Source organism: Nicotiana tomentosiformis, chromosome 8 (assembly GCF_000390325.3).
Source record: "Nicotiana tomentosiformis chromosome 8, ASM39032v3, whole genome shotgun sequence".
NCBI lineage: Eukaryota > Viridiplantae > Streptophyta > Magnoliopsida > Solanales > Solanaceae > Nicotiana > Nicotiana tomentosiformis.
Window position 1 is genome coordinate 8,556,858 of NC_090819.1, and position 19,653 is coordinate 8,576,510.

A 19,653-nucleotide genomic window follows, 5' to 3' on the forward strand; every position below is an offset into this window, starting at 1 on the left:
AAGGATCTTGAGTAGGGTATCATTCTATGGGTATATTCCTCGTTCATTGATAACAAGTTCCACTAACATTATACGTGTATAACTTTAGGGAATATACTAAAGTTTTTTTAATTGTAGAATGATAGCAATGTAAGATATTGAAGTAACCGTTATCTTGTTTCTAACAAAATTTATCATCTCTTAATATTTGTTGTAAACAAATCTATATGTGTATATTTTGTTGAAAATACAATTACAATTGAAAAATAAAATGAAGAAAATAAAATATCTTCAAGCGGAGGCGTGGATATCTCGCTCTCTTTAAGGAGATTCAAGCTCACTGTAAAAAAGTTTTCACTGGTCCAGCAGTAATCCTCTTGACTTGTCTCCCCCAGGATACAACAACACGAACACGTCGTATGACTCGAACAAACTCTGGACAAGTTGTTGAGTCCAAAGCTCCACCAAGATTAACACCTTCCTTCAACAAAAGTAATAAAATCTCTTCTTCTTTTTTCACAACTTTAACCTCTCTTTATTAAAACACTCTCTATAATTTTTTTTACATACGTTATGGAAGAAAGACTCCTATTTATAAATGTAGGAATTCTTCCTTGAATTAAATTGGAAGAAAGTGGGGTAATAAGTTATGAAATCATGGAGAACATGGGATAATGGTTAAATTATTATGTAATTAGTGACAGAACATGGGAGAAGAGTTACAAAAGATTTATGGCCATTTTCTACATCATGGAGTAGTGGGAGTTAGGGGTGGGCATTCGGTATTTCGATTCGGTATTTAAGAGTTTTGGTTCGGTATTCGGTTTATCAATTGTGTATACCAAATACCGTACCAAAATATTTCGGTACGGTTCGGTATTTTTTATTTTGGTTCGGTACGATTTCGGTACGGTTTCGGTTTAATACATATTCATGTGTCGTACTACCAAGTGCTAAGAGCCTAAGCATTAAGCAAAGGCAACAATACTAAATAATCAAATCCGCCATTCTGCCTAACAAAAGGTGTGTAAGTAAGACAATACCACAACACTAAATAATCTGCCAACTGCTATTCTGCTTAATAAAAGGCAGCAAGGCAGCAACACTAAATAATAAAATAAGCAAGCTAGAAACACTAAATAACAAAAGGCGTGTAAGAGCACATGATTATCACATTCACAGCAAGTACACGCCTGATTATCACATTCCTAACAAGTACTTGAAAGGGAAAAGAAGTAAATAAATATCACAGCAACCTAAGATAGTAACAACTACTAACGAGTAGCAGTAACCAGCAGAATTAAACACAGTGCAACAAAAACATAGAGGGCATCCCTCTATTCAAGTTTACACTAATAGTCTCAAATCAACTTAGTCTTAATTCTTAAATACGGATTTCAGGAAGACGCTCAAGACAACGCCTAATATGCTTCCTTAAACAATATGTGACATCCCTCTTTGGATGAATATTAGGAGCACGGGTCATCATTGCACTTGAACCTAAAAAAAAAAAGATAAATCATAAGTTAGAATATTATATTTTTGATGATAATAAAACAAAACTACAAAAGTATATCAACAAACAAATAGAGTATTAAACTTACCACTCAAGTTGCAAGTTGCAACTATACATCAAACAATGCTAGTAGTGCTTCCATTATTTTCCATATCTAAAGATAATTCGACCAAATATGTCATATAAATAAACAAGTATGATATATTATTTTGAACTAAAATACACACAAAATATTAAAGCTTACCAAACTCAAGTTCCTCAAGATACTCCCAGTCTTCTTCAACACTAATAGGATTCGTCTCTTCTCTAATCCAATCTTGAACACAAACAAGAGCTTGCACACATTTAGGAGTCAATGAACTCCTAAATGAATCAAGAATACGGTCACCGGTGCTAAACGCACATTCCGACGCCACACTAGAAATTGGAATGGCCAACACATCACGAGCCAACTCTGAAAGAATAGAAAATCTAGGAGCATGTGTTTTTCACCAACTTAAAATATCAAATTCTTCACTAAAAGGCTCTTGTTCTTCACTAATGTATTTATCCAACTCTGATTTAGCACCCCCACTTCCATTGTCTTCCTTTTGTTTCTTCAAGTGAAGTTTCGTCCTTATTAATGATGCAGTTAAAATACTCCCACTAGATGTATTAGATGTGTTATTAGATGAAGTAGAACTAGATGAAGATTGAGGACAAGATCCAGTTGAATATTTTTTTAGATACTCTTCAAACAAAGAATTCATATAAGCATACACCTCAGCATTTATTTTCTTCCCTTTTTCCTCCCCAAAAAGTTCTTCAAGTGCAAGGCTAACATATTCAAATTTGTTACGTGGATCCAAGACGGAAGCAATAAAAATCATTTTATTCATCTTTTCAGGCTCACCCCAATACTTCTTGAACTTTTCTTGCATCCGCTCAGCCATTTTTCTCAAATGCTCATCCTCACTAATTAAACACATTTTCAAATGACAATAAAGTTCAGATACATCCTCAAAATGAGAATTACAAGTGACATAACGTGAACCTGAAACTTTTTTGGTGAGCTCATGAAATCTTGCAAGAAATGCTATCACATTCCTCACATTCACCCAATCATCAGATTCAAGAGGACCTGCACTACTACCATCTTCACAAAGATGAGAACATAGATAAGTAGAAAATCCATTATCAAAAAGATGAAACTTGTCAAAGGCCTTTTCAAAGTTTTGTGCCGTATCCAACATAAAATAGGTGGAATTTCACCTAGTAGGAACATCCAAACATAATGTTTTGATACATTCTACCTTTACATGTGCACAACACTGTTTAAACTTTAAGGTCCTTACAGGCGAAGATTTCACATACCTCACAATATTTCTAAGACGTGTGACAGAAACATCAATTTCTTTCAAACCATCTTGCACAATTAGATTTAGTATATGAGCCACGCATCTCACATGAAGATGTTTACCACTCATCATATTAGTTTTCCATATATCTAATTTTTTAGATAATTCTTTGACTGTGACATCATTTGAAGAAGCATTGTCCACGGTAATAGTGAACACCTTGTCTAATTTCCATTCAAGCAAATAATTAGAAATAGCTTTAGCCATCTCTTCACCCTTATGACTAGTGATAGGGCAAAAAATTAGTATTCTTTTATGCAACTTCCAATCCCTATCAATGAAGTGGGCTATCAAACACATATAATTTATTCTTTGCAATGAAGTCCATGTGTCTGTTGTGAGGCAAATTTTTGGTTGTGCTTCTCTAAAAGACCTTCTTAGATTTTGCTTCAATTCACCGTAAATTTCATAACAATCCCTTGTTATTGTTCTACGAGAAGGAAGACGAAATAATGGTTGAGTTATTCTCATAAATTTCATAAAGCCTTCCTTTTCTACAAAGCTAAATGGTAGTTCATCAATAACTATCATCTCAATTAAGGCCCTCCTAACCACTTCTTGATCAAATTTCCAAAGCGATCCTCCATCATTTTGGCAAGATTGAAAATTTATCTTTGTTTGACTATTATCTTTATCAATGTAAGGTGGGTATTCTTTGCATCTAGCCAAATAATTTTTCAATCCTGTTGTTCCATTCCTAGACGTATTAGCAGCATAAGCTTGCTTACAATATCTACACTTTGCTTTACCGACCCCATTTACCTCAAATTTATCAAAATATTGCCAAACTTCGGATCGAGGTTGCATGACTTTTCTTTTCTTAGAATCTTGAGTATCAATTGTGTTGGTGTTGCTATCTTCAGTAATAGGTAAACTTTCAGTTGAACCGGCATCACTTACTCTACTTTCATCCGTCATCTATACAAAATTAAAATAAATATAAACACAAAATGAGACTAGAGTTGAGTTTAGATAATCAAAGTCTAAAATGGAGGTTGACAAGTATTTGACAAGGATATCTACGAGTTTCTGGGCTACTATTTCCCTAACATAATTTTGTAATCTCATTAGAGATATATTTATGTGATTATCTTTCACTAGAAATACTAGTAATTGAGAGCAAGAAAAAATAATATTATGCAAAGAGTGGAATCTAGAAGTGAGTCTTCATGTCAAAGTTAGTAACCTTCTATAAGACAATTAATGTAGACGTTCAGTTTCCTTTTTTCTTTTACAAATATACAATTTGTTAGCTGATTTCATTATTAAATCAAATGAAGATAATCAAAATAAAGTACGCCACCTAACAAGAAAATGCCTCTTTGCACGCCACCTAGTAAAAGATAATCACATAAATTCTTTTTGCTTGCCCACCCCTAGTTTTCACTCATTCAAATCTTGTAGTTTAATAACTCTACTAAAAAACTAACCCCACTCTTTACATGTCACTGGAATCTTTAGGACTTTAGGTTCAAAGTAAAATTTTCCAGAACTTGTTTATGAAGAGATTAGCCATTAAATAAAAAATAAGTGGCAAAACAAAGAGTTTTCCTTATTCCAAGAACTACCAATTAATCTATCATAAATTATTATAAAAAATTGAAGATTGAAGAATGAAAAGTTATGAAACTTTTGAAGAGTTGAAGATTGAAGAATGAGCTAAAAATAAGGAAACCAGCAGTCACACTTGAGAGTCGTCGGCGCCGAGGTCGTGAAGTCGCTGTGACGTCGTCTGACTCGTCTCTATCGCGCCGAGGTTCTCACTTTTCTGAGTTCTCTCTCACAGTCACAGCTCGTTGCCTCTTTGGCTAGGTTTCTGTTTCTCCCTTTCTAATTTCCTGTAGTGAAGTGAAACTAGGGAAAGACTAAAGAGGGTAAGAGTTGGGCCTTATTGGGTTGGGCTGGGCACTAGGACAGTGTAGAGAATTAGAGATACAATATATTGGGTTGGGCTGGGCAGTATAGGTCGAACATAAAAAATTTTAAAATTTGGTATTTCGGTATACCGAAATTTCAAGATCCTAATATCGAGGACCAAACCGTTATACCGAAATACTAAAAATATAATACCGAATTATACCAAAATACCGAAAAAATCGAAACTGAAATATCGAATTAATTCGGTCCGATTTGGAATTCGGTTTTCTGGATTTTATGCCCACCCCTAGTGGGAGTTATGGGAGTTATGACCATTTTCTACATCATGGAATAGTGGGAGTTATGGAAAATTTTATTTTTTTAGTAATAAAATGCTATTATACTAACATTCTCCCACTCATTTTAATATTAAAATAAGAGAATTTTACCGGTTGAAGGGAGACTATCATGCATAATAAAGGTATGCTTTGCATTGAACCTCCACTTAGCAAAACAACGATCTTTACTCCAGAATCAGTAGTGGTCTCATATTTGAACTATGACTGCTTTAGAAAAATAAATTATCAATGCTTACACATAATAATCAAGGTGTTGACATGAGCTTTATTAGCCAGCACATACGGCCTTGTGCTATCTCGATTTTCATGAGTGATTTTGAGAACAAGCCCAATTCTCATAGGAATCGGCCTACTTTCACACTCACATAGGTGAAATCTGTCAAGGGTGCTCCTGTAACTCTAATACCCCACTCATACGAGCTACAGATTTTCATTAAAAGTTAATAAAACTCAACCTCGTAAATCATTATAGGATAAATGCACTCACACCATAGGGATGGAACTATAATAAAAATAGTGCATTTCAAACTAAGCCATCATATGATTCGTTCTTCCCATTGAATCTGGTTATAGGATCTCTAGTCCCCACGTTGGATTTCTTCATATGTGACTTATGAGTTTATGGGCTTCAATCCCATCCCCCTCGATGTGCTCCAGACCCTTTCTCTTGCTAAGGCCTTAATTAGTGGATCTGCAAGATTATCACAAGATTTAACATAATCAACATTAATGGTACCACTTGTCAAATATGATCTCATAGTACTGTGTTTTCTCCTCATAGGTCTGGATTTACCATTGTAATAACAGTTTTGTACTCTACCAATCGCAGCAGTGCTATCACAATGAAGTAAAATAGGAGGAATTGATTTTTTAAAATAAAAAATTTGAAATAATAAATCTCTCAACCAATTCGCTTCCTCACTGGCTGAAGCCAAAGCAATTAGCTCAACCTCCATGGTAGAGTTAGCAATTATTGATTGCTTTTTTGATTTCCAACAAATAACACCACCTCCCAAAGTAACAATATAACATGTAGTAGAACAGGAATCACCAGATAAAGTGTTCCAATCTGCATCAGAAAAACCTTCGAGTACAATAGGATATTTTTTATAAAATAAGCCATAGGTTTTTGTACCAAGTAAATACCTCATAACTCTTGTTATGGCATGCCAATGTTCATAACCTGTCTTGCTTGTAAACCTGCTAAGTACTCCTACTGCGTATGCAATATCCGGCTGAGTACAATCAGTCACATATTTCAAGCTTCCAATTAAGCTAGCATATTCCTTTTGATTTGTCACATCATTGTCACTTTGTATAGGAAATAAGTGAACACTTGCATCAAAAGGAGTTACAACATGCTTGCAATCATTAAAATTATATTTTTTCAAAATTTTCTCAACGTAATGTGACTGGTCAAGGAAAATTCCATCACGTGTTTTAGTAATTTTCATTCCAAGATGAAATTTGCCTCATCTAAATCTTTCATGTCAAAATGGCTACTAAGCATGCTTTTAGTTTCTCCAATAACATTCATGTTAGAGCCAAATATTAACAAATCATCAACATAGAGGCAAACAATTACATGTGAATTATTCCAAAACTAATGATAGATGCACTTATCACACTCACTTGATTTAAAACCACTTTTAATCATGCAGGAATCAAACTTTTCATGTTATTGCTTAGGTGCTTGTTTCAAGCCATATAGGGATTTGGTAAGTTTACACACTTTACTTTTTTGGTCTGCTTTTATAAAACCCTCACGTTGATCTATATAAATTTCTTCATTCAGGTCCCCATTTAAAAAAGCAGTTTTTACATCCATTTGATGAATATGCAAATAAAAAATTACAGCAATAGCAATTAAAAGTCTAATGGATTAATTCTAGTTATCGGAGAAAAAGTATCAAAAAATTCTAGGCCTTCTAGTTGCTTAAAACCTTTAGCAACTAACCTAGCCGTATACTTATCAACGGATCCATCTGATTTTAACTTTTTGCTTAGGACCTATTTGCACCCAACTGTTTTACAACCTGGTGGTAAATCAACCAACTTCCAAGTTTTATTAGAAATTAGTGACTACATTTCATCATTTACAGTCTCTTTCCAAAAAATGGCATCAGGTCACAATAAAGCTTCTTGTAAAGTAAGAGGGTCATATTCAATATTAAAAACATAAAATCAGGACCAAATTTTTTTTTCTATTCTAGCTCTTTTATTTCTTCTCAACTCAAAAGCATCATTTTCTTTATCTTGCAAAATAGAAGTAGAAGAACTAGGCATAGTGTAACACCCCAGAAAATTTTAAAGTACTTAAGTGTAAAATCCGGTAAAGTTTGCAAAGAAATTAATGTTTCATGGTGCCAGACTAGGCTTACGTGTTTGAGGATTGTAGAAATTCTAGCTCGCTGCGACTCGGACTTTTTGGGTTGAACAATGCACCGAAAAGTAAAGGAAAATTTTCGGCTGAAAAGTGCATTTATGCGGTCCATTATGCGACAGCAGAGCCACTATACGGACCGCATAATGGCCGTAGAGTGAGGCAGTTGATTGGGTCAGTTGGAAGCAACTATGCGATTGACTATGCGACCGCATTAACTGTTATGCGGTGCATTATGTAACCGCATAACAGTTATGCGGACCGCATAGTGACCGCATACACAGACAATTTTTTTGGCTATTTTGTAACCAAATATGCGACCGATATGCGGTTCATACCTTGTTCCAGAGCTCCATTTTTGGATTTTTAAAACCCGACCCTATTTCGTTAAATACACTCTTTGGGTCATTTTTGAGCTATTATCTGACATTTTAGAGTGAGTGAGGGTGCCCTAGAGTGAGAAGGTATTCTCCAATAATTGTTCTTCAATTCTTGCCCAAGTTTTGAAAGATTGAGAAGGGAAACTCACTAGATCTTCATCCTAGAGGTAAGATTCTACACCCTAACCCTCAATTTCGAATTTTGTGTAGAAATGGATAATAAGCAAGATAATTTCTGGGCAAGAGGGTCGGTTATTTTACATGCATGTGTTATCAAAGGGTGTAGAAAGATTGTTGAGCTAAAAATGGTAAAGGTTGGGTTGTGGGATGATGGAATCCTTCATAAAAAGGATATTGAAACCTTATGCACACCTAGTGTTTGATAAAATGCTCAAGTGATCTAGAACCATGATCATCTTCCAAATTTTGATTCAATTTATTATATTTCTATAATAGATTGAAGTTGCTAAGAATTCCGGAACGTTTTAGAGTTTAAGGAAGCTCAAGTGAGGTACGTTGGCTAAACTCTTCTCTTAGAATTGAATCCCATGATATTCAGATAAATTATGTAAGTCGTGAGTGATTTATTATGAAACTGGCTATTCCGAGTAAGATTGGGTTGAAAGATATATGTTCAACAAGCATCCCAAATGCTTTATTCATGTTATGTTACTAATTGAGGATGTGTTAAAATATGGGCTATGCATTAATAATGTTTCGACTTTAAGTCAAGTTCAAATGAAGGTTATTATGCCAAATTTTGTGAAATATCTCTATGTGCCTTAGACTCTAAATTGCTCACATGTGTACTACACACCTTGATTTGAATTGTATGTGTTGTTGATGATGATAATGATATTTGAAATTGATAAGGTGAGCATGAAATACTGAATATGGCCAACGTGCCAAGAATGATCTTATAATTATGGCCATCAGTGCCAATGAAATGAAAAGATGTGTAAGTAATATGAAATGCGATGATTGATATAAAAAGGTTGATGTCTCATATAAGACAGCCTAGCCGGTCGGGTCGTGATCGGACACCATGCTGCACACATGGTGGTGATTGTGCTGGAAATTGTAATTGAAATGATAATTGTGGTTGATGTCCCTAATGGATAGCCTAGCCGATCGGGTCGTGATCGGACTCCGTGTTAAAGACGGTGGTATTGATATTGAGTGAAATTGTGGTTGATGTCTCTAATGATATGGCCTAACCAACGGGTCGTGATTGGAATCCGTGCTAAGAGTGTGGTGGTACTGGTTTTGTGAATAATGGTATTGTGAATAATGGTATTGTGGACAATGGTATATCGATACTAAAAATCTCCCAATGTGAGATATGGGAATTAATTTAAATACTGTCTTGATCCTAAATTGAGGTTTGATGTTAATTAAGGCTTTCATTGATATTATGATAATCTTGTTTGTATTATTTGTCATTCTATTGAGAGACTGTTTAGTTATATATACTAGTGCTATTCGACGGTACTAATGTCCCTTTTGCCGGGGGCGCTGCATCTTTAAATGGATGCAGGTGGTTCTACAGCAAGAGATATTGATCAGTGATAGCAGTACACCTTCTTCCTAGCTGACTTGGTGAGCCCCACTTCATTCCGGGGTCATGTATCTTTTGTACTTTGTGTATTCTGTTTGAGGTATAGTCGGGGCCTTGTTGCCGGCATTATCATTGTACTCTTCTTTATATATAGAGACTCCGTAGACATATTATGGGTTATGTATTAGTGCTGGGGAAAGACAAACTATGTTATGTTGTGGTTGCATTACTTGTCCATTGACTTTAAAAATGATGAAACTATTGGGAATGAATTAGTATTGTAGACGTGAACACATTTTCGTCTAATTAATGATAATATGTATTATCTCTATTCGTGGATGAGCTTGGGTAGAATGAAATCTAACAGGCTTTCTCGGTCGGGTTTACTCGGTTGAGCGCCAGTCGCGCTCCTCGGTTTTGGGGCGTGACACATAGACAAAAAATTATCTTTATCTCTTTGACCCCCACTATTTTTAGACTCAAATAAAAATTTATTTTTATGAAAAATAGTATCACCTGATTCTATAATTATATTCTCTTCAAAATTTAAAAATTTATAGGTTGTACTATTAGAAGCATAACCAAGAAAAGCACAAATGGTAACGTTTTTACCCAGTTTTGTAATTTTAGGATCTGTTAGCCTAACATAGGCTATACAACCCCAAGCTCTAAGATAACCCAAATTTGACTTGTGATTTTTTCACAACTCAAATGGTGTCAATTTTGTTTTCTTATGAGCCACCCTATTCAACACATAACATGCAGTAAAAATAACTTCACCCCACAAATTTAAAGGTGCATTTGACTCAATAAATATGGCATTAGTTAACTCTACCAAAGTTCTATTTTTTCTTTCAGCCACACTGTGTGATGCAGGAAAATAAGGTGGAGTAGTTTCATGAATTATTCCCAATGATCTAACAAAGAACTAAATTCATTAGACTCATATTCACAGCCTCTATCACTTCTAATTCTTTTTATTTTTCTACCGAATTGATTTTCAACCTCATGGAGATAATTTTTAAAATTTTCAAACGCATCACTTTTATTTTTCATCAAGTAAACATATGTGTACTTAGAGAAATCATCAATAAAAGTGATAAAATATCTATTTCCTCCACGAGTTAAAATTCCTCCAAGTTCACAAATATCAGTGTGAACTAATTCTAACAATTCAGTTTTTCTTTCAACTCGGAAATGAGGCTTTTTATTTATTTTAGCTTTACTACAAGCCTCACATTTTTCAAAATTCTTTTTAATCATTGGGATTAATCCTAAACTACTCATGATTTTCGCATAATGATTATTAATATGACACAAACGAGCATGCCGAAAATTAGTAGATAAGTTTTATTCATCTCAACATTCAACTTGAATATCCCATCACATGCATATCCCTTACCCATAAAAATACGTCTTTCAATGTTAATACTCTTCCTGAAGTAAACTTCAACTCGACCTTTCCCTTTCCAACACCTGGATTGTGTGAGAATCACCAAACATGATGGTTTTGGGCTCCTCAAATAGAGTATATACTTTAAACCAATCTCTATCATAGCAAACATGACAGTTTGCTCCAGAATTAGCCCACCATCCATCAACATTTTCTACCATGTTAATGTCTGTTATCACCGTCACAAGTGGCTCTTCGGTAGCATTTGCTTGTGGTGTAGAACCACATTTTCGAAATTTCCAAGATCGAGCAATATTCCTACTCTTGACGCAGACAAAGCATGGTTTCACAATTTGAACTTGTTGATTCTGTGCTTGGTTGTTTGCACCATTATTCTTCTTGGGAGGTCTACCGTAATTTTTCTTAAAAGTCTTCTTCTTCGGCTTCAAAGAAGTATTTTTGTGAGTTTCAGGAGTAATATTATTTGAAGTAATTAAATTTACTTTTGTAATGATGGGTTGTAGAGTGCTCTCTTCCGATTGCATAAGTGTATATTCGCATCTTGCCTCTTCTTCCATGTGAATCCGCATTATCAACGTCTCAAGTGAAGTTTCCTTTTATTTGTGGTGCATAGTGTTTTGAAATTCCTTCCATGAAGGTGGGAGTTTATCTATTATGCCACAGACAATAAGGTTGTCTCCAATTTTAATATCCTCGGACCTGAGCTCTCCAACGATCATTATGAAGTCTTATGCTTGGTCTACTCATGATTCCCACATAACGATTATTAATATGACACAAACGAGCATGTCAAAATTTAATAGACGAAAGCATGTAAACAGAACTAGAAGAAGTTTTATTCATCTCAACATTCAACTTGAACATCCCATCACATTCATACCCCTTACCCACAAAAATACCTTTTTTCTCTATTACATATTGATCACTCTCAATAATTTGTTTGTAGCCTGCCTTGTTAAGAATAAAACTAGATATAAAAAAAAAATTTCTCATTGAAGGAGTACAAGTACGTTTTTCAACGTTAATACTCTTCTTGAAGTAAACTTCAACTCGACCTCTCCCTTTCCAAACACCTGGATTGTGTGAGAATCACCAAGCATAATGGTTTTGGGCTCCTCAAACGGAGTATATACTTTAAACCAATCTCTATCATAGCAAACATGATGGTTTGCTTCAGAATCAGCCCACCATCCATCAACATTTTTTATCATGTTAATGTCTATTATCACCGCCACAAATGGCTCTTTAGTAACGTTTTGGCTGAGATGTAGGACCATGTTTCCGAAATTTACAAAATCGAACAATATGCCCACTCTTGCCACAGACAAATCATGGTTTCGCAATTTGAACTTGTTGATTCTGTGCTTGGTTGTTTGCACTATTATTCTTCTTGGGAGGTCTACCATAACTTTTCTTAAAAGTCTTATTCTTCGGCTTCAAAGAAGTTTTTTTGTGAGTCTCAAGAGTAATATTATTTGAAGTAATTAAATTTACCTTTGTAGTGACGGGTTGTAGAGTGCTCTCTTCTGATTGCATAAGTGCATCTTGGCCTCTTGCCTCTTCCTCTATGCGAATCCGCATTATCAACGTCTCAAGTGAAGTTTCTTTTTGTTTGTGGTGCATAGTTTTTTGAAATCCCTTCCATGAAGGAGGAAGTTTATCTATTATGCCACAAACAATAACGTTGTCTCCAATTTTAATATCCTTGGACCTTAACTCTCCAACAATCATTATGAAGTCTTGAGCTTGGTTTACTACTGATTTGTTGTCCACCATTTGAAAGCGAAAAAATCTGCTAGCAACATATTTTTCGCACCTGCCTCCTCGGTATCACGCTTACTATGCAATGCTTTCCAAATTTTCTTTGCAGTAGAGTAAGTTCTATCATAATAATCACAAAAAATTATCAGATAGACAATTAAGAAGATAATACCGACACTTGTATGAATCATCATTTTATTTTTTAATTTTTTTTTGAAGGGCAATTAGCTCATCATCATTCATGGAGGAGTTGTCTACTTTGCTAAGATTTTTCTCAGACGTAAGAAACATTGAGAAGACTCAAATAAAAAAGTACTTTACCCTTCCATTTCTTGAAATAAGTACTGTTGAAACGGAATGGCTTGTTGAGATCTCCCACCTTGATATCCGCGGATTTTTCAACTGTAGCCATAATGAATCTCCTTAAAATTGTTGGTGAAATACAATTACAGTTGAAAAAAAAATGAAGAAAATAAAATATCTTCAGGCTGAGGCGCGGATATCTCGCTCTCTTTAAGAGGATTCAAGCCCACTGCAGCAAAGTCTTCACTTGCCTAGCAATAATCCTCTTGACTTGTCTCCCCCAGGATATAATAGCCCGATCACGTCGTATGACTCGAACAAACTATGGATAAGTTGTTGAGTCCAAAGCTCCACCAAGATGAACACCTTCCTTCAACAAAAGTAAAAAACTCTCTTCTTCTTTTTTCACAACTTTAACCTCTCTTTATTGAAACACTCTCTACAATTATTTTTACACACATTATGGAAGAAAGACTCCTATTTATAAGTGTAAGAATTCCTCCTTGAATTAAATTGGAAGAAAGTGGGGTAATAAGTTATGAAATCATGGAGAACATGGGATAAAAGTTAAATTATTATGTAATTAGTGGTAGAACATGGGAGAAGAGTTACAAAAGAGTTATGGCCATTTACATCATGGAGTAGTGGGAGTTGTGGCATATTATATTTTAATAATAAAATGCTATTATACTAACAATATATAAAGGAGGGACATGAAGGAGTGATGTTGCACCTCTTATAGATGAGGATTGCTATTTGTCTTTTTTATAGTTTATTTATTTCCCCCCAATTTTTCCTCTATTAATTCATAAATCCAACCGGCACCTTTTTAACAATCACCTCTTAATTACACTAATAGTCACATCTATTCCTTCCAAAAATAGTCTAACGGTTATGGGCCCATCAGAAACGATCAAATTAACAGTAGTAATTGCTCCACTATGATTGTTCATCATTTTTTGGTATTTTAGGGTCATAAAATAGGAATTTATGATGATTTTCAATTTTTCGTGTGTTAACGTCCCGCCAACTTCATGAATTCGGGTAACGGGCTCTGAATCGCCTAAAATTTTATTGGCCTATCTGAAACGACTTAATTAACAATAGTCCTAGTTTCGCCATGATCGTTCCTCGGCATTTGGCGTTTATGAATCATAAAACAGGAATTCATGATGATTTGTGATTTTTCGTATGCTAATGTCCATGCAATTTTCATGAATTCGGGCGACGGGCTCCAAATCGCTTAAAGTATTTTGGACCCATCAGAAATGACCTAATGAACAATAGTCATTGCTTCGCTATGGTTGTTCCTTGTTTTTGTGTTGTAGGGCCATAAAACATGAATTTAGGATAATTTCTAATTTTTCGTGTGCTTAGTCCATGCCATTTTACATGAATTCTGGAGACCGGCTCCGAATCACCTTAAATTCGGTGGACCCATCAAAAAGAACCTAATGAATAATAGTCATTATTTCTCCATGATGTTCCTCATTTTTTTTTAAACAATAATGACAATGGGGATAAATCAAGTAAGCAGTATGTCACAATTTAACTACACAGAATAAGGGCAACTAACACCTCGCCGAAGGAAAACAGAAATTTACAACTTTAAGGAAAATACCAAAAATAACCGAAGGCAATGCAGCCATAAAGAAATATCAACAAGGACACTCCTGAGGTACCGCCTCGTAGTCCCAAATCATAAATAAATTCACAATATCTCATTTCCTTATATCACCGCGGGAGCCTTCACATTTAATTTTAAAGAAAATATTTTTTCCGAAATAGCATCCCGCATTTTAGCCACCCTTATCACACCGCATGGCTTCTAGTAGTTCCCCTACTAGCCACGCGTATCAATCCACCCTTATCTCACCGCATGCGTTTCAACACCCAGACCTTATACCACCGCATGCGTATCAATATCACAATATATCACAATTTGCACCTTAAGTACCCAAATATTTCAACTTGCCAAAATAAATCGACAACAAGAATATTTTTCATATTAAGGAGCTCACGGCTCAATCACAATGAGTACAAAGTCTCACAAAATATTCAGCAGAATAATATCCATTATTTCCACAATACGGAGCTCACAACTCAATCACAATGAATACAAAAATCTTCACAAAATATTCAGCAAAAATAATATTTCACAAATTTAACATCTTGACTTAACATCAATTTTTTTATTTAAATGTAAGATACTTCATTTTTTTAATAATATTTAAATTAAGAAATCCAACCTTCAAGTAATGCACGGAATAAAAGAAACAGAGTTTCAACTAAACAGGTAAAACGCTTAGCAGGAACAAGTCAGGCAAATTTAAGATACGAAAAATATATTAAGGAGGATGAATATAATAGAATAAAATAATTTAATTAATATGCAACAGTGCTCTACACAATTTAAAGACATAATCTTTCACATTTAGCCCATGTATACACTCGTCACCTCGTGTACACGACTTTTAACACATTAATATTTTCATATCAATACCAATCCTAAGGGAATTCCCCCTTCCCCCCCCCACAAAGTTAGACAAGTCACTTACTTCAAACCACGCTCAATCAGTCAAGTAGTATGCTTTTTCCTCACTTTTTCGACTCCGATCGACTCGAATCTAGTCATAATTAATTCGATTCAATCAATACAAATTATAGGAATAAATTTCATATAAAAATATAAATTTTCTAACAAAATCCGAAATATAACCCAAAAATTGCCCGTGGGGCCCACATCTCGGAACCCGATAAAAATTATAAAATATGAACGCCCATCCAACCACGAGTCCAACCATACAAATTTCACACAATTCCGACATCAACTCGACCCTCAAATCTTCAATTAAAGTCTTTGAAGATTTCTACCATTTTCAACCCAATCTTTACCCATTTAAACTCAACAATCTTTTCACAAACCTTATCGGTACGTGTATGTATAATGACACTCTTACACCCAAGAATCATACTCTTAATCTCCCATATTTTACCCCAAAAATCGAAATTGAAGAATTGAGGGAAAGAAATTCTTACCTCTTTGAAACCCTAGCAAGATCCTTGTGAAATCTTCAAGTCTTGAACAAGAATTGATGAACAATTGACTAAGTCTTCACTTTATCTCTCTAAGATGCTCTCACCACTCTTTAAAATATAAGATGAAACCCTTCAAAATGACCCCCAATAGTGTTTTATAAGAATGGGGTCAGGTTTATAAAACCAGAAAAATGAAGCTCTGAAACACGCTCTGCGGTCGCATATGTGATCGCAGAATTGATATGCGGTTCGCATTTCGGCCGCAAAAATTGGTGCCCAAAAACTGAAGTTGTCTGCCTGGGTTTGCGGTCACTATACCCGCAGACCTGTTCTGTGGTCGCATAATGAACCGCAGAACAGTTCTGCGGTTGCATAGTCGACCGCAGAATGGCATCCAAAGCTGCCCCTTTTCTGCCTCACTCTGCGGCCATTATGCGGTCCGCATAGTGGTTCTGAGACTACATAGTGGGCCGCAGAAATATTTTCTTCTGCCGAAAATTTTTTTCTACTCCCCAATGCATTGTTCAACCCAAAAAGTCCGAGCCTTTGTACTAATTGATCTACTTCGGCACCACAAAATCTTAATTTCCTTAGCAAAAATTCTCTGAGGTCGTTACACATAAGTCAACATCCGGTCAACCTTTTCAACTTGAGTTCTAAACCTTGGAACTAAGTGGTCCAAATCATTCCAAAACCTCACCAGACCCGAACCAATTATCCTGACAAGCCAAATAACAACCGTAAATCACAATTTGAGCAGTAAATGGGGGAACGAGGTTGTAATAGTCAAAACGACCGGCCCGGGTCATTACAATACACCAGCAGTATTCAGCCACGAAGCCAAGTCCAAAAATGATCCGTTACCCATCCGAAACTCACTCGAGGTACCCGGGACCTCAACCAAACATACCATCAAGTCCCATAACATCATACGAACTTAGTCGAACCCTCAAATCACCTCAAACAACGCTAAAACCACGAATCATACCCTAATTCATGCCTAATAAACATTGAAATTTCAAGTTTCCACAAATGACGCCGGAACCTATCAAATCAAGTCCAATTGACCTCAAATTTTGCACACAAGTCATAAATGACTGAATGAACCTATTATAATTTTCAGAATCGGATTCTGACCCCGATATCAAAAAGTCAACCCCCCGTCAAACTTCCCAAAAATTTAACTTTCGCCGTTTCAGGCCTAATTCCACTACAAACCTCCAAATAATTTTTCGGACAAGCTCCTAAGTCCAAAATCACCACACAGATCTATTGAAATCATCAGAATTCGAATTCGAGTTCGTTTACACATAAGTCAATATCTAGTCAACTTTTCCAACTTAAGTTTTAAATTATGAGACTAAGTGTCTCAATTCACTCCGAAATCCTTCCGGACCCGAACCAACTAACTCGCTAAGTCATAAAACAACTATAAAGAATAATTTGAGCAGTAAATGGGGGAACGGGGTTGTAATACTCAAAATGACTGGCCGGGTCATTACATTCTCCCCCACTTAAACATACGTTTGTTCTCGAACGTGCCAAGAGTTATTTCCAAGCCACCAAATCACTATTCCATTTTACCACGCACGAACCCGGGGGTGATCCCACGTCACCCTATTCTATATAGGCCTGACAACATAATACAACTGAAAATCATTAATTTAACCTTAGCCCATAAACTTAGAGCCCAAATTTCCAACATCCAGAATTATTTTCAAGACACGAATCTTATATCTACACATTGTATAAGTCTGAACAAGTTGTATCAAGCCATAACCATAACCCCAGATATAATCACGTAACATACTACACAACTCATATGCTCACAGCACCATTCCCGATCACAGTAACTACTCAAACCAACCCGGTACTAGTATTAAACCCCATATCAAATAAAACCTCGTTCCAAAACCTTCATACACTGTAGAAAATGAAAGACATACGCGGAATCTCATAACCCTTTATCAGATCAACAAGTCATGGAGCTTTCTCGCCCTAACCAGAACCATAATCCCTTTCTTAGCCGACTTTCAATGTCATCTTCCATATATACCGTAATCAAACCTGACAGTACCCATTCTAGGTCCAATGACCATATATTATTAAACACAACTATCCCACAGACATGCCACCCCAATATAACTCAAGCCACAACTGCGCAATCCGTGTACCCAAAAATGGAAAATGTCTCAAAGAAGAGAACCGCATTGCGAGTTCAACAAGCACCACCACAACTGCAATACTATAAGCTCATTATATATAGTAGAACCAAGACACATAAATTTAATAACAGTAACCATCTCTTCTAGAGCTAACATTGATATCACTCGCACAGACAACTCACGTGCTATAGTATCAATATCTTGACCCGCACAGATAACTCATGTGCCAATAATATCAATATCTGGACCCGCACGGACAACTCACGTACCAATACCATAATCCGCCTGGCATAGTCACAAGCCTCCAGTCCAAGCATATCATAGAGGAGCAATCAAATAAGTACACATGTATATGATAAATGAAATAAGGTATAAATAACACGCCATAGGGTAGGCATGTGCAAGGTGTGCTATCACAACTCAAATCGGTAATTTAACACATAAACAGTAACTACCCAATTTGTTCAAGGAATTAGCCTCTTTGTAACCTCAAGTGTAGCCCAGATAGTTCTCGACAAAGGTACAAATACGAGAAACGTTATAAATTTACGCTTAACAGTCAACTCTAGGCATATCTTTGCCTAAGCATTCTTCCGAGTATGAATACTTGCCCCGATGCCTGCACATGGGCTCAAACCTCACATATATGCACACTCATAGCGCGTAGATGTCACAATTAATTAAACGCAACTAGTGCCTCCACTGAGTTTAAATAAAACACTCACCTCAAACAGGCTGCAACCCTGAAACAATATGCTTCGGAGTACTCCCGGTCTCCAAATTCATAGAATACGCAAACCACCGTAACTGATCCCAACTCCAGCACTCGAATGACTAACACATCTTTCATGCACGGTCATCCCACGAGGAAATATTTCATAATTCTTCCGTACCACATAGCAATAATTTGAATATCATCAGTCTATCAACCATGTGAGTACCGCAATACTAATTAAACATCCATAAGTCAAAATACAACGCACCTTCTGAAATACGCACCCTTCTCATGCAACACCAAATAGTAATAGTATTTATCTAGTCATTTGGAATCGCTCATGTTGTCTAAGAATTCATGACCATTCTGCCCAAACTTCATGACCTTCCCTTCAAGACTGAACTTCCACCTTGTACATGTAAATCTAACTCCACACAACACATAACATCTCTCTTGCCATCATGTGAAATGCACAAGAATCTCATTATCAACTCTGGGTCACCAGCAAATTACATATTTGGTTAGTTAGAAATCTTTCTCTTGCTTATTTCCAGGAGAAAATCACAATATAAAACACGTTCCCCACACCGATGGATAATATCTGGCTCAACCCATGGTAGAAACCATCAAGAACTCTTCGAAATCCATATGCATATAACCAAGCTATCAGAACTGAAATCCTCTAACTCGACCAAGCCACGCAGGTCACCAAAGCCAAGAATATTGCCACTGAAACATCTGTAAAAATTTCACCACATCATAATTACCAAAAGAACCGAGCATACCATTACCATACTGATCCAACTTGTTACCAAATAGTCCTATTA

The 19,653-nt window shown here is 35.8% G+C and overlaps 1 protein-coding gene across 1 annotated transcript; it reads right to left on the reverse strand.

Moving 5' to 3' along the window:
- Positions 1 to 1,493: 1,493 nt before the first annotated feature.
- On the reverse strand, positions 1,494 to 2,735 carry LOC108946184 (zinc finger BED domain-containing protein DAYSLEEPER-like). The gene is made up of 2 exons (XM_070182025.1): positions 1,740 to 2,735; positions 1,494 to 1,649 (listed from the first exon to the last, which is right to left on the reverse strand). The coding sequence occupies exon 1, from the start codon at positions 2,725 to 2,727 to the stop codon at positions 1,984 to 1,986; it is 744 nt and encodes a 247-aa protein (XP_070038126.1). The 5' UTR covers positions 2,728 to 2,735; the 3' UTR covers positions 1,494 to 1,649; positions 1,740 to 1,983.
- Positions 2,736 to 19,653: the final 16,918 nt, after the last annotated feature.

What these genes read in the sequence shown, in the direction of transcription:
- LOC108946184 (XM_070182025.1), bottom strand. Translation starts at nt 2,727, where the DNA reads ATGTTGGATACGGCACAAAACTTTGAAAAGGCCTTTGACAAGTTTCAT.